Source organism: Echinops telfairi, unplaced genomic scaffold (assembly GCF_000313985.2).
Source record: "Echinops telfairi isolate 266 unplaced genomic scaffold, ASM31398v2 ScPeMD7_29;HRSCAF=101, whole genome shotgun sequence".
Classification (NCBI taxonomy): domain Eukaryota; kingdom Metazoa; phylum Chordata; class Mammalia; order Afrosoricida; family Tenrecidae; genus Echinops; species Echinops telfairi.
In genome coordinates, this window is record NW_022103926.1 from 7,043,779 (window position 1) to 7,056,117 (window position 12,339).

A 12,339-nucleotide genomic window follows, 5' to 3' on the forward strand; every position below is an offset into this window, starting at 1 on the left:
CGAGCCGGTGGCGCCCCGTTTCCTGCCCTCCCTTGCGGGCCCTAAAAGTCGGTTTAATTCCCATCTGTCTGGGTCCGCCTGTCCAAATTGTTAGCGTTCCACGGCCCCCCGCCCTCCTCGGGCTTTGGATGCCGACACCAGCCCCGCAGCCGCGGAGCGCGGGGGAAGCCGGCCCCGCCGCACGGCCTGGGTCCCGGGGTGCCACCCATCCGCCTCGAGAGGCAAACGAGCCGTGTAGGTGACATGGACCTGTGTGCCTTGGCTTTCTCGAGCCTTCGAAGACGGAGCTTGCAGCAGCTTCATTTCCGGTGGAGGAGTCGTGCCAGCCACACCCTAGTAAGCGCTGTGGATCAGACAGGACCGCGTTTTCCAGGCAGTTCCGGCTCTCCTCTCCAGCCCTGTCCTTTCCCATTACACTCAGCCCAGGGAACGGTACTCCCTACTTCAAGGTCACATAGCGGGGGGAGCGCCAACAGAGGCCAGCGATGTGCCGCACTGTACTGGGAACGCCTGTGCACATTCTTTGGCAGACCCAGCAAGGAAGGCCCCTGTGGGCCTTCCATATAGATGTAGAGTCAGAAACTCCTGGTCTAGGGATGGAATTCAGGAATCTGCATTTAACCCTTAGCGGGCTCAAGGGTGCGTTACTGCCCCAGATGTTAGCTCATTTCTCTAGGCCCCCTGATGGGAATTCTTTTAAAAAAAACCAAATAACCAAAAGCACAAATCCAGACATACCCTAAAATTTCGGTTTCTTGGGCAATGCTAATTTTTTTTAAAACGACTACTATTAATATAATATAAAATATGTGGTTGTGGCCAATGTGTGGGACCCTTCAGGTAAGAGGACTTGAAAAGAGATCTTACAGTATCACCCTTGGTGCACGTTTAACTAGTTGGCTTCGGAAACCAACAACAGGGCGGTTGGGATTCATGGGTCATCCTGATTGAAGTATTGGAGCATGCTGTCGTCAGACAACATCCAAACCCGGGGGCTGAAGCTAAGCAATATGAGGGCATCCTCTTAAAGAGAACCAAGAGAAAAATATATTGACATAAATTTTACAGAAACGAGTGGGCCCCCAAAGCTTCATTTTCTCTGGGAGAAAATCCCCTTTGTCCACACAGCAAATCACACTTAAAGCAAGCCTCTGCGCCATAGAGGCGTGAATGGTGCTAGGATGGTACAGGGCCAGGCCTTTCTTAGCCCATTTTCTTGAGGTGTGGTACTGAGTCACAGGAGCAAGGTGAGGGATCCTGATCCTGTAAAGATTTACAGCCTCTGGAATACCACAGGAACTGTTCCACTCGGCCCTGTAGGCATATCATGTCAGGAGATCGTTGAGGAATGAGGATGTTGCCAAGAAGGTAGGGCCAGGGTGTGAAGGAAAGGGAGTTGAAGCCTAGGAAAAATGGCTGCGAGATGATTCTGGAGCTCAGGAGAATGAGCCAGTTTGGGAACTAAGGAGAGAATGGGGGAGGTTACCAGAATGAAACATGAGCAGACAGAAAAATGAGCTGATCTTAGGAGCTAGCTACTTGGATCCACAAATTCCCCCCTGAGGCTTTAATGTAGCATTTTGCAACCTAATGGAGCCTTCGTTGCTCAAAATCTATAATATCTTTGTCTGAAATGACTGATGAGTTGAGCAAAACATCAGCATTGAAAATTCAACCCAGCCTTTAATGGCATATTCGCAGAATCAGGAGAGACCATTTTCTCAAGGACATGCCTATCAAAAGATAATGTGTTAAAAATCCATTTCCTTTTAATAAAAACAGTATAAATTTAAGGCTGTTAGAACTTGGCAGGGGGTCAGTGCGTCATAGTTAGGTTTTACCTGTTGGTGTTTGTAGGTCGAATTCTTCGTAAATATTCTTGGGAGACAGTGTCAGTTTTAGTCATCCCATAAGCCTTAAAGTAGAGCTTTTGGGGGGAACATCTGAATTCCAGTAACCCTCTGGGTTTATATGGATTCTTTTCAGAATGGTTGATGGTCAGGTAATTAAATTGCTGGAGAGAGGAGCAAGCAAGGCCTCTGAGGGCATGCTGTAACACAACCACTTTACAACTTTGTCCCTTAACACCTCAGGCCTCAGTTTCTCTGAAATGTAAAATACGACTATTCCTGTTACTAACAGGCCAATCTCTGTCTTCTGCCTTCTATTTGACTTGTAATTTCAATGGTCACTTAACAATACCGTCCTCCTGTAGTGTCTAATTTTAGGCTCTTAGCATCACCTGCTGGGTGGTGTCTCTAAGCTTTAAGAAGAATCCTGCATGTTGGAAACAGCCGTATTCCCTCTGTCGATTAAAAACTACAGTATCCTACCTCATCCCATAATTTGAATAGGCAGAAAATGCTTTGGAACTGAAATAAAGGACTACCTTCAAACTCTCCTCATTTACTTGGGCAAAGTCTGCATTTTTGAAACCACTGCCTAGCCTGCTGTGAGGTCGAAAGATGAGATTTTAAATCCACCGAGATTTAGTGTCTGGAAACCCACAGGGGTTTTGACTTAATCCTCTGGGGCCATAGGAGTTGGAATGACAGTGTTTCGGTCACCAAATGTTTTAGACATAGGATAGTGAGATGAAACCTTACGGAACATTCTAGAAGCCAGGTCCTTTTCCTAGACCAAGTGTTGAGTGACCTTGAACAAATAACCTATAAAATTAATATGGTACTATCTTAGAACTGAACTTATAGGGTAGGATAAAAATGCTGACTTAGGGAAAGCGGTTTAACAAGTAGCTTTCTGGTGAGTGTACATGGATCGAAATGATTCAGTCATGTCTTACTGCCCTAAGTCCTTCCATAAAATTTATACAGGTCATTTTGAAGCTATAAAACGAGTGGGAAAGCACAGTATATTTTAACACTTGATGCAGACTTGGTTGCAATATTTTTAAAGAGCAGGGAGACATGTCTGGCAGATTTTGGGGAGAGCTGGATACATTTTTCAGTGCCAGAAACAAAAGTTGCAGCATAAGGAAACAGGAAGAGGCACTTCGACCTCCAGCTGTGAGATGATAGAGAGAGAGAGATGAGCAGGTGGTATGTGACATCAACATCCTGCCAATCCTCAAACCAAAGGGTATCTATGAGGTATACCAACATTGGGGTGAAAGCCATGTTGCCACTAGAATTTGAAATCCATGGGAGCCCTGTTTTCCACTCTAGTTCTTATTCGGGGCCCTGGTGGTGTCCTAGTTACACCTCAGGCTGCTGCGATCTGATCTGCATGGTCGGCAGTTCAAAAGCACCATCAGCTCTTTTGGAGAAAGATGGGGCTTTCTACTTCCGCCAACAGTTAGCAATCTCAGAAACCCACAGCAGCAGCGGGCCGCTGTGAGTCAGCCTTGACTTGATGGCCGGAGCGTCTAATGATCACTCACAAAATCTCCTGCGGAGGGAAGAAGGCTCTGGCTTCCTTCCGTAGCCTGCACTAAAAGGCCCTGATGGTAGCAGGCTCCCTGGTGGCGTAAAAGACTGCCCCTCAGTTGCCAACTGAGGACACCGGGAAATACTGTGGGAGAAAAGCCTGGTCTGAAAACTCAGCCATTGGAATCTCTGGAGCACAAACCTACTCTGCCATGAGCGCTTGCCAGGCTGGGTTGCTGGGTGGCAACTCGGTAGGAATACAGGTAGCAGACAGATCACGAAGCGTGGCTGCACTGGAGTGGGCAGGGTGCCTTCGAATTTCCTGAGTTGCCCATACTCTTGACTCAGCCCATCTTGAAAGAAGCCAAAAAATGTGTTTCTCCTTGTCTAGGATATTACATGAATGGTAAACTGCAATGTCATGCTTCATCAGAAGTCAAGGGTCAGTGGTGGCCGGATTACCCGTAAGGGGTTTTCCCTGCTGCAGTTCACGTTTTTCTGGAATTTTCTTTAGCACTTTCTTCCTCCGGAAATGATGGTGGTTATTTACCCCTTTGGTATCTGTCTCATCTAATCTTTTGTCCCAACTCCAGATGGGTACTGTTATTAGCTCCATTTTACCTACGAGGAAAATGAACCTTAGAGAGGTTTAACTTCCTCAGAGTCAAGAAGCCAGGACGTTGTAAAGCCAAGATTGAAACTGGAGGCCATGAGAGCGTCTCTGAGCCTTGTAGGGCGTTTGCCATTGCTGTAATTGGTGACCCTATTCTGAGTTCCGTGTTGACTTCTCATATAACAGGTAAGCCTGTGTACTTAAATCATTTCATTTATTGGCTTGTACATGAGTTTTCTGCCAAGTTTGATTGAAGGCAGAATCTACCACTCAACATATTTTAGCTAGAGCAGAGAGGTGTACCACACAAACTTACAAATCTGGCTTTGCCTTGTTCTGAAGGACCAGGGTTTGTTTTTACGCTTAAGAAGCGAAGGATGCCTTTGAGCCTCTGCTATAGATTCGGAGGCCCAGGATTGTTAAATTAGACCTGTATTTCACGAAATTCCTTTATTTGTTTGGGACCAGTTATTCTCCCATATTGCCACTAGTGTATTTCATAGGCCTGTTATTTCTCTCCACTCCCCCATTTCAGTCTCCAGGTTGTTGGTTCAAGTCCTCCTGTGTTTCAGTTGAGGCTGGCTGCCTCCTGGCCTTGTGCTCCTCCGACACCTTGCATTCAATTCTTTGGTGGTGGGGTGTTGCCACTTGCCCAAGACAGGAAGCTGGCAGTGCTTCTGAAGCCTTCATTTCTGTTGCTTTGGGAAATAGCATGCCATAATGCTGTTCAGATGGGGCTGTAATCAGTCAGTCTTTATGCCAATCCTTGTGAAAAAAATTGGGGTATGTCAAAAACAAGACAAAGAATTCTTCACTTAAATTTGGTGTGATGGTGGTTAGGTGCCACCCAGGCTCTGCTGACTCACAGACCTTACATATATCAGAACCAAACACTGCCCCGTCCTCACAATTGTTGCTTTGACGGGTCTTGCTGGGTTTTTTAAAAATCTTTTTTTTCCAGGGGAGAGCGCAAAATCATTTTATTGGGGACTCGTTCAGCTCATCGCAATCGATACATAAATCTGTTGTGTCAAGCACCTTTGTACATATGTTGCCATCATCATTTTCAAAACATTTTCTTTCTATATGAGCCCTTGGTATCAGCTCATTTCCTCCCCTCCCTCGTGACCCCCTGATAATTTATAAATTATTATTTTTTTCATATCTTAAACACCGGCCACTCTCCTCCTTCACCCACTTTTCTGTTGTCCATCCCCTTGGGGTGGGTGGGGTGTTAACATGCTGATCATTGTGATCGGTTCCCACTTGCTTCCCCCCAACCTTCCCCTTCCCCTCCTGGTGAGTCTTGCTGTTTTTCACTGATAACACCCAAAGTGACACCATCCTCACTTATAAGGAGCGTTCTGGCTGTACCAGCACCACAAAGCACCAGTTCTTCGTTCTTGTTCATTATGCAGCTTTGGCCTTCTTGGGGCAGATACGGATTACTTAATCCTATCCCATCTCAAAAAACCATAACCTTGCCCTGGTGTAAGGCCATTGCTTGGGAGTGTGGCAGGTACAGTGGCCAGGAGAGAGTGGCCTTTCCAGGGCTGGGCAAATGGTGACTGATGGTGGATGCTTTGCCAGCTTGCATTCTGGCAGGCTCTTCACTGAACAGGGCATTAAAACTTGTGGGAGACCTTTGGTCTCTAGCTCTTTTTGCGTTCCCAAAGTTTTGCCAAGAAGCTTGAAGATTTTATGATGTGGTTATGTAGAGAGGGAGAGGCTATATGGTGAGCCTGTTAGAGACTGAATTAATGCCCTGGTTTGGCTGCTGCCCAAGGCCCCAGGGTGTGCCATCCTTGGTATCGACTGGTAAGGAAGTTGAAAGCCATTGTTCTGCCCCTCACACTTTATGTCTTGTCTTGGCTTCACATTCATTAGAAACTATTTGCTGCGATCTTTTGGTTCGAAGCCGAGCACATTAACTGTCGCACCACACTATTTTACATGAGGTGTTGTAGGTCACACAGCTAGCTCAGGCCATGTCTTCTCACTGCCATGGGATTGATAACGACTCCCAGTGACCCTGTAGGAAAGGGTAGAACTGCCCCGGTGGGTTTCCAGAACTAATTTTTATTTCCCTTTAGCCAAGGCGGAGTGCACTTTATTGTCACCAAGGCCTTGGTTTCTGTTTGGGCTGTGGTGGAGTAGAGAAGCTCTCTCCAGCCTGGTTTTTCTCTCTCGGAGCAGCTGGTGGTTTCGAACTCCTGACCTTGCAGATCATAGCCCGGTGCATAACTGCCACACCACCAGGGCCCCTGGACACAATATTAAATGTTCGTCATTAGAAGTGTAGCTTAAATCTGCATTCTTCGTGTCAGTGGCACTCTGGAAAGTTACCTTGGTCTCTTCGCCAGTTGGACAAAAGCAGGTTTAGTCGGCACAGACTAATACGGCCGTGAGAATGCCATTTGCAGTCTCAATGTCAGGCAGCCTCAGTTGCACTCAGTTACTAGAAGATTTGGCGAGTTTTCCAGATTCTGTTCTTGCCTCACCTTTTGTGTGATTGAGTATTGCCGGAACCAAGTGAGTCATTTACAAGATTGGAGCCGTCAGAGTATCTAGGATGGAATTGTGGATTCTACATCTTGCTCCCTTAAGAAGCTAAGCTATCAAATAGCTACAAAGTCTCTCTATCCCCAGTAGGCAGGTGTGAGTGTGTGTGTTTAAAGGTACACTCTTCAGCTGAATATGAAAGAGCGTCTGCGATAGAGAAGGTGGTACCAGACCAGGGCAGGCATTAGTGAGAGGTTTGGAGACTAGTGTCTACCACAAAGAATGGACTTGACTGAACTGCAGAGGGGGCAGTCTTTTGGGGGAGCAGTGAGGAGGACTTGTGGCCAAAGATTACACCACAAAAGAAGGAAGTGTGGGGTAGTTAATGGATTCAAAACAGAAGAGGTATAACCTAGCATTTGCTTGCAGCAAGAGAGCAGGAGTACTGGGAGAGGAAATTGGGAAGAGGAGCTGGTAGTTTTCTGTTGGCTGGAGTTGGGGTTTATGTTTTAAAAACGTGTCTAATTTTATGTCTAATGATTACATTTGTGACTTAGGTTTTTGAATCAGTGATTTCCCCCAGTTAACCTATCTTTGTTTAAATCTTTTGACGTTTTAAGTGTGCTGTTAGTAACTTTTTCTGTCAAACTTGGCCTCCTGCTTGCACTGGAAGAGATTGTTTGATTTAAAGAAATACCCCCACCTTTTTTTAAAGTGCCTAATTTCTGAGTGCTTTGCTTTCTAATTTTTTGTTTTGTTTTTTTGTTTCGTTTGAATCATAGGCCCTTACCAACAGCACATTATGTAATTCTGGAAATTCTTCTATTTATAGAGGATATTATAAGCTCGCTTGAGAGCTTGTGAAGCGTTTTTGGTCAGTTTAGCAAGTGAGAGGCTGTGCTGGATCTTGGACCAAGGATTTTTGTTCGCAAGTCCAGTGCTCTTTCTAGCAACTCAGCTAGCTTACTTGGAGTGACATCCTTCCTGGAGAACGAAGAGGAATTACAATTTAGGAAAGTTTAATTTCCACTTAGAATGGTTGGTGCTTGCTTCTTTGCTGACCTGGGAGGGCATCTTATCACATAGGTCAGAGCGGTGATGTTTCCCCTTAGCCAAGGCTGAAGGCCCTTCACTGTCACTAAGCCATGGATTTCTGTTCTGCCTGTGGTAGGGTGGGAGTATCAATTAATTTTGAAGTGTGACTCCACAGAGAACAGTTCTGGCCACTAGAACTGAGTGGTGCTTGCTTTCATCTTGAAACTCTGATCTGCTAATGTGGATTTGAGAGATGACTGGTCATCTTGACTCGAAAGATAGAAAGAGGATCCAGAACAGAACTCCAGTTTATCATCTTTTTAGAACAGTTGACAAAGGAACTGCATGCTCTTATTCAAATTACCTTTTGTCAAAGCTGAATCTTAACGGCTTCCCCCTGCTGTTAGGTGTATTGCCACCTCATGACCAGTCCATGATTATCCTCATCCCCAGATCTACCAACAGGAAGGCAGCAGCTTCTGAGATCTGGATTATTAATTTCCTATTTAAAAAAAAAAGCCATCTGGCATATAATTCACAGATCATGCAATTTAGTTCAGTTACATTAAGATGTGTTGTACAGTTATCACCACAATCAATTTTAGAACATTTTCTTCGTTCTTGTACTCACTGTTACTAACTCTCCATTTCCCGCCACCCCCCAACCTCTGCCACACCCCCAAGAAACCATTAATGCCGTTACTGTCTCTGTCGGTTTACCTATCCTGGATTTTATATATAGGAAAACATACCCAAGAAAAAGAAAGCCCTAGCAAAAATAACAATGTAAAACAAAAGCATGAACTGGAAACAGAATATTAAAAACTCACTGCCATCGAGTTGATGTAACTCATAGCGGCCCAATAGGACAGGGTAAAACTGGCCCTGTGAGTTTCCAAGACGACAATATAACTGTTTACAGGGATAGAAAGACCTGTTTTTCTCCCAAGAAGTGACTGGGAGTCTTGAACTGTGGACCTTGGTGATAGCAGCCCAATGCATAACCACTAAATTTTAACCTAACTGCATCCACAATAGTCCATTTTCCAGTGCATTCGACATAAGAGCAAAGCTGTTTACATCCATGGTCTGTGATCAGAGGGTATATTCACTGGAGGCTTAATCCACATGTATTTTCCCTTCACTTTTTTTAACGGAAACTTTAAAATAGGTCAAAAGGGAGATGAAATGATAAGGTACTACCTTTTACTCTACGTCTACCATAATAGACTTTACAATGCTTTTAGGGTCTGATCACAAAGATATTCACATTCCTCAACTATTCACCAGAAGCTTTAATCCATGTGTGGGCCCTACAAATGCATTGTGGGCTTCCTCTGTCATCCATTGCCTTCTGCAAACTGGTGTTTGCAGTTTAAGCTCTGATACCATTCCCTCCTTCGGATTTGGACTTCATTATTTACAACCCTTGGATCACACAGGTCACTGCTTTTTCCATGTGGCCTTAGTTGACAAAACTGCAAGACCCTAGAGGCTTTTCTTTCTGGCAGCCAAGCACCATCTAGTTTCTTCACCATACTCTGCTGAAGCATGCATATCTTCATGAGAGTGAGCATCAAACGGCCATGTCACAAAAACGAATTGTTCAATTGTTGCTAGAATTAACCACTCCCTATTTTGAATTTCAAATATTTATCTCTTCTAAAGGAGACTTCATGTTGTTGCTGGGTAAGTGTTGCACTTGTAACCACAGGGTTGATGGTTCAAACCTACCAGCTGCTCCATAAGAAAGATTAGGCTATTCTCCCACAATAAATACTTACAAAAGCCCTGGAAACTCCATACAGGCTTGCTGGCATTAGGTTTGCCAGACATAAACCTTTTTGGGCTTCTTTACCAAAGTTCACACTTGTCTACCCTCTAACTAGTGGCATCCCCACCCCGTGTTGCCAGGTGCCATCAAGTTGGCTATGACCCTGTGCACAACTGAGGGAAACACTACACAGTCCTGTGCCATCCTCACCATTGCTTTCATGCCCGAGCCCATTGAAGCCAGTGTCCATCCATCTTGTGGAGAGCTTGCCCCTCCTTGGCTGCCCCTCCGCTTTACCAAGCATGATGATGTTTTCCAGGTACCAGTCTCCGGACAGTATGTCCAAAGTATGTAAGATGAAGTCTTGCCATCCTTTCCTCTAAGGAGTACTCTGGTCTTGCTTCTTGAACACAGCGTTTGTCAACCTGTGGGTTGCTGCCCCCTACCCTTTCACAGGGGTCGCCTAAGACCATATTTCCGGTTTCCGGTGGTCTTAGGATAAGAGACAGCGCTCCTCTATCGTCTCCAGGTGGGTCCACCCACATGCAGATACGCCCACATACTCGGTCACCACGACAGGGTCGCCGCATTAGGAAGGTGAGAACCACTGTTCTGACAGATCGGTGTGCCCTTTTAGCGGTCCGTGGCACTTTTCCATGTTCTCCAGCACCACAATTGACATGCGTCTGTACTTCTTCAGTGTCCAACTTTCACATGCTTATGATGCAATGGCGAAACACTATGGCTTGGGTTAGGCGCACCTTAGGCGTCCTCAAAGTAACGTCCTTGCTCTTCAGTACTCTATAAAGAGGTCTTGTGCAGCAGGTTTACCTAATGCAGTATGTCTTTTGATCTCTCAGCTGCTGCCCCTGGTAACTATCAAAGAATGTTTCTTTTAGTATGGAAACCTTTTCTTGACCTTTTTACAGTAGTGGTATCATAGGTATTTGTCCTTATCTTTTTGCTGTTGTGGAAAGTGGTGTGTGGCTTTGATTTCTCTCCGATATGTACCAAGTGTAGAGGGGTTGTTGCATTCTATGGAATTTCTAAAGTGCCTTGTCTTTAGTCCTGTTTTTGTGCAGGGCTGTCATTATGTGCATGTCATTGATGTCATTTGTGTGCATGGAAGATTCCTTTCCAAGATTTCCAGGCTTGGTTCTCAGTGTTTATCTTTTTGGGGTTTTGCAGGTGACAGAGCTCAACGAACCTCTCTCCAACGAAGATCGAAATCTGCTCTCCGTGGCCTACAAGAATGTAGTTGGTGCCCGGCGGTCTTCTTGGAGGGTCATCAGCAGCATTGAGCAAAAAACAATGGCTGATGGAAATGAGAAGAAGTTGGAGAAGGTAAAGGCTTACCGGGAGAAGATTGAGAAAGAGCTGGAGACCGTTTGCAATGATGTCCTGGCTCTGCTCGACAAATTCCTCATCAAGAACTGCAATGATTTCCAGTATGAGAGCAAGGTGTTTTACCTGAAGATGAAAGGCGATTACTACCGCTACTTGGCAGAGGTAGCTTCGGGGGAGAAGAAAAACAATGTGGTTGAAGCTTCTGAGGCTGCCTATAAAGAAGCCTTTGAAATCAGCAAAGAGCACATGCAGCCTACACATCCCATCCGGCTGGGCCTGGCCCTCAACTTCTCCGTGTTCTACTATGAGATCCAGAATGCGCCTGAGCAAGCTTGCCTCCTAGCCAAACAAGCCTTTGATGATGCCATAGCAGAGCTGGACACACTAAATGAGGATTCCTATAAGGACTCCACGCTCATCATGCAGTTGCTGCGAGACAACCTCACTCTCTGGACCAGTGACCAGCAGGATGAAGAAGCGGGAGATGGCAATTGAAGATCCCTCAGGTCCCTGGCTCTTTCTTCACCCACTGCCCCTGTCATCACCAACTTTTCCTTGTCACAGTCACTAAATATCTCGTGCTAAACCCATCTGTATCAGCGGCACAGCTACTCAGATCTACTCTCCCATCTCTTGGGGAGCAGGTTCAGACAACCATTCACAAGCATTGCTGGATTGATGGTTGCTTTGAGGCCTCCGGAGCTCAGTTTTGGGTGTTTTTTGGGGTGTGCAGACAAGCTCATTCTGACAGGCATTTCCCTATGCCTTTGGATCCGAAATCCTGGCAGAGGGAATGAGGAAGTTTAGAAAGGCAAATGAGCCAACTGGGGGCCATAATTGATATGTAAACGACCCATTTCAAACAAGCTGATAGTGTTTTGTTAAGCAGTTGTGCATGCAAAAATGATCTCACCCCTCCCCTCACCCCCTTTCTTCAGCTAATGGAAAACTTAAGGGAAGCCAATAACGAAGACAACTTGCTCCTTCCCATCAGCTTTATAATAAACTGTTTAAGTGAAGTTTCAGTAGAGCCTCGTTTTGCCTCTTTAAATTATGTGTGCACAAACCTTTTTAAGCAATGCATCTGAAGTTTTGATATTTGTAACTTTCTTTTTTTTTTTTTGGTGGGGGTTGTGATGGTTTAAAAATCATGGATTTATTTTTTGTAACTCTTTGGCTATTGTCCTTGTGTATCCTGATAGCGCCATGTGTGTTAACCCATGTCAATCAAGATGGGTGATTATGAAATGCCAGACTTCTAAATTCAATGTTTTGGAATCCATGGGTAAATAAAATGCTGCTTTGGGGAATAATATCTCTATGTGTGGTCTGGATTTTTTCCCCCCTCAAGGAACTGTTTGGCTCGTGGCATTTTGAAACCTGGTTTCATTCTGTCAACACTGAAGCATTTTTAGTATAGTTGCTACGCTTTCCTGCCCTCCACTTCTGTTACATGTTTTGTAATACACACATAAGACTTACTAAGATAAGACATCAATTTTTAATAGTTTGTAGTGACTCCAACTGACAGCCTCCGATCAAGCCACTGTTTCTGATGGTTAATTGATATTTGTAAGAGGCCATGAGAAGCCCTGGTGGATTAGTGGTTACACGTTGGATGGCTGACTGCAAGGTCAGCTGCTGTGCTGCGGCTTTCTACTTCCATAAAGACTTGGGGTCTT

General features: G+C 45.2%; 1 protein-coding gene across 1 annotated transcript; it reads left to right on the forward strand.

The window, feature by feature from the left end:
• The first annotated feature begins 10,390 nt into the window (after nt 1-10,390).
• On the forward strand, nt 10,391-11,972 carry YWHAH (tyrosine 3-monooxygenase/tryptophan 5-monooxygenase activation protein eta). Its single transcript, XM_004716704.4, has one exon. It carries the CDS (start codon nt 10,403-10,405, stop codon nt 11,150-11,152), a length of 750 nt encoding a protein of 249 aa, XP_004716761.2. The 5' UTR covers nt 10,391-10,402; the 3' UTR covers nt 11,153-11,972.
• The last annotated feature ends 367 nt before the right edge of the window (nt 11,973-12,339 follow it).

Coding starts and splice junctions, on each gene's coding strand:
- YWHAH (XM_004716704.4), top strand. CDS start 10,403: ATGTGCATGTCATTGATGTCATTTGTGTGCATGGAAGATTCCTTTCCA.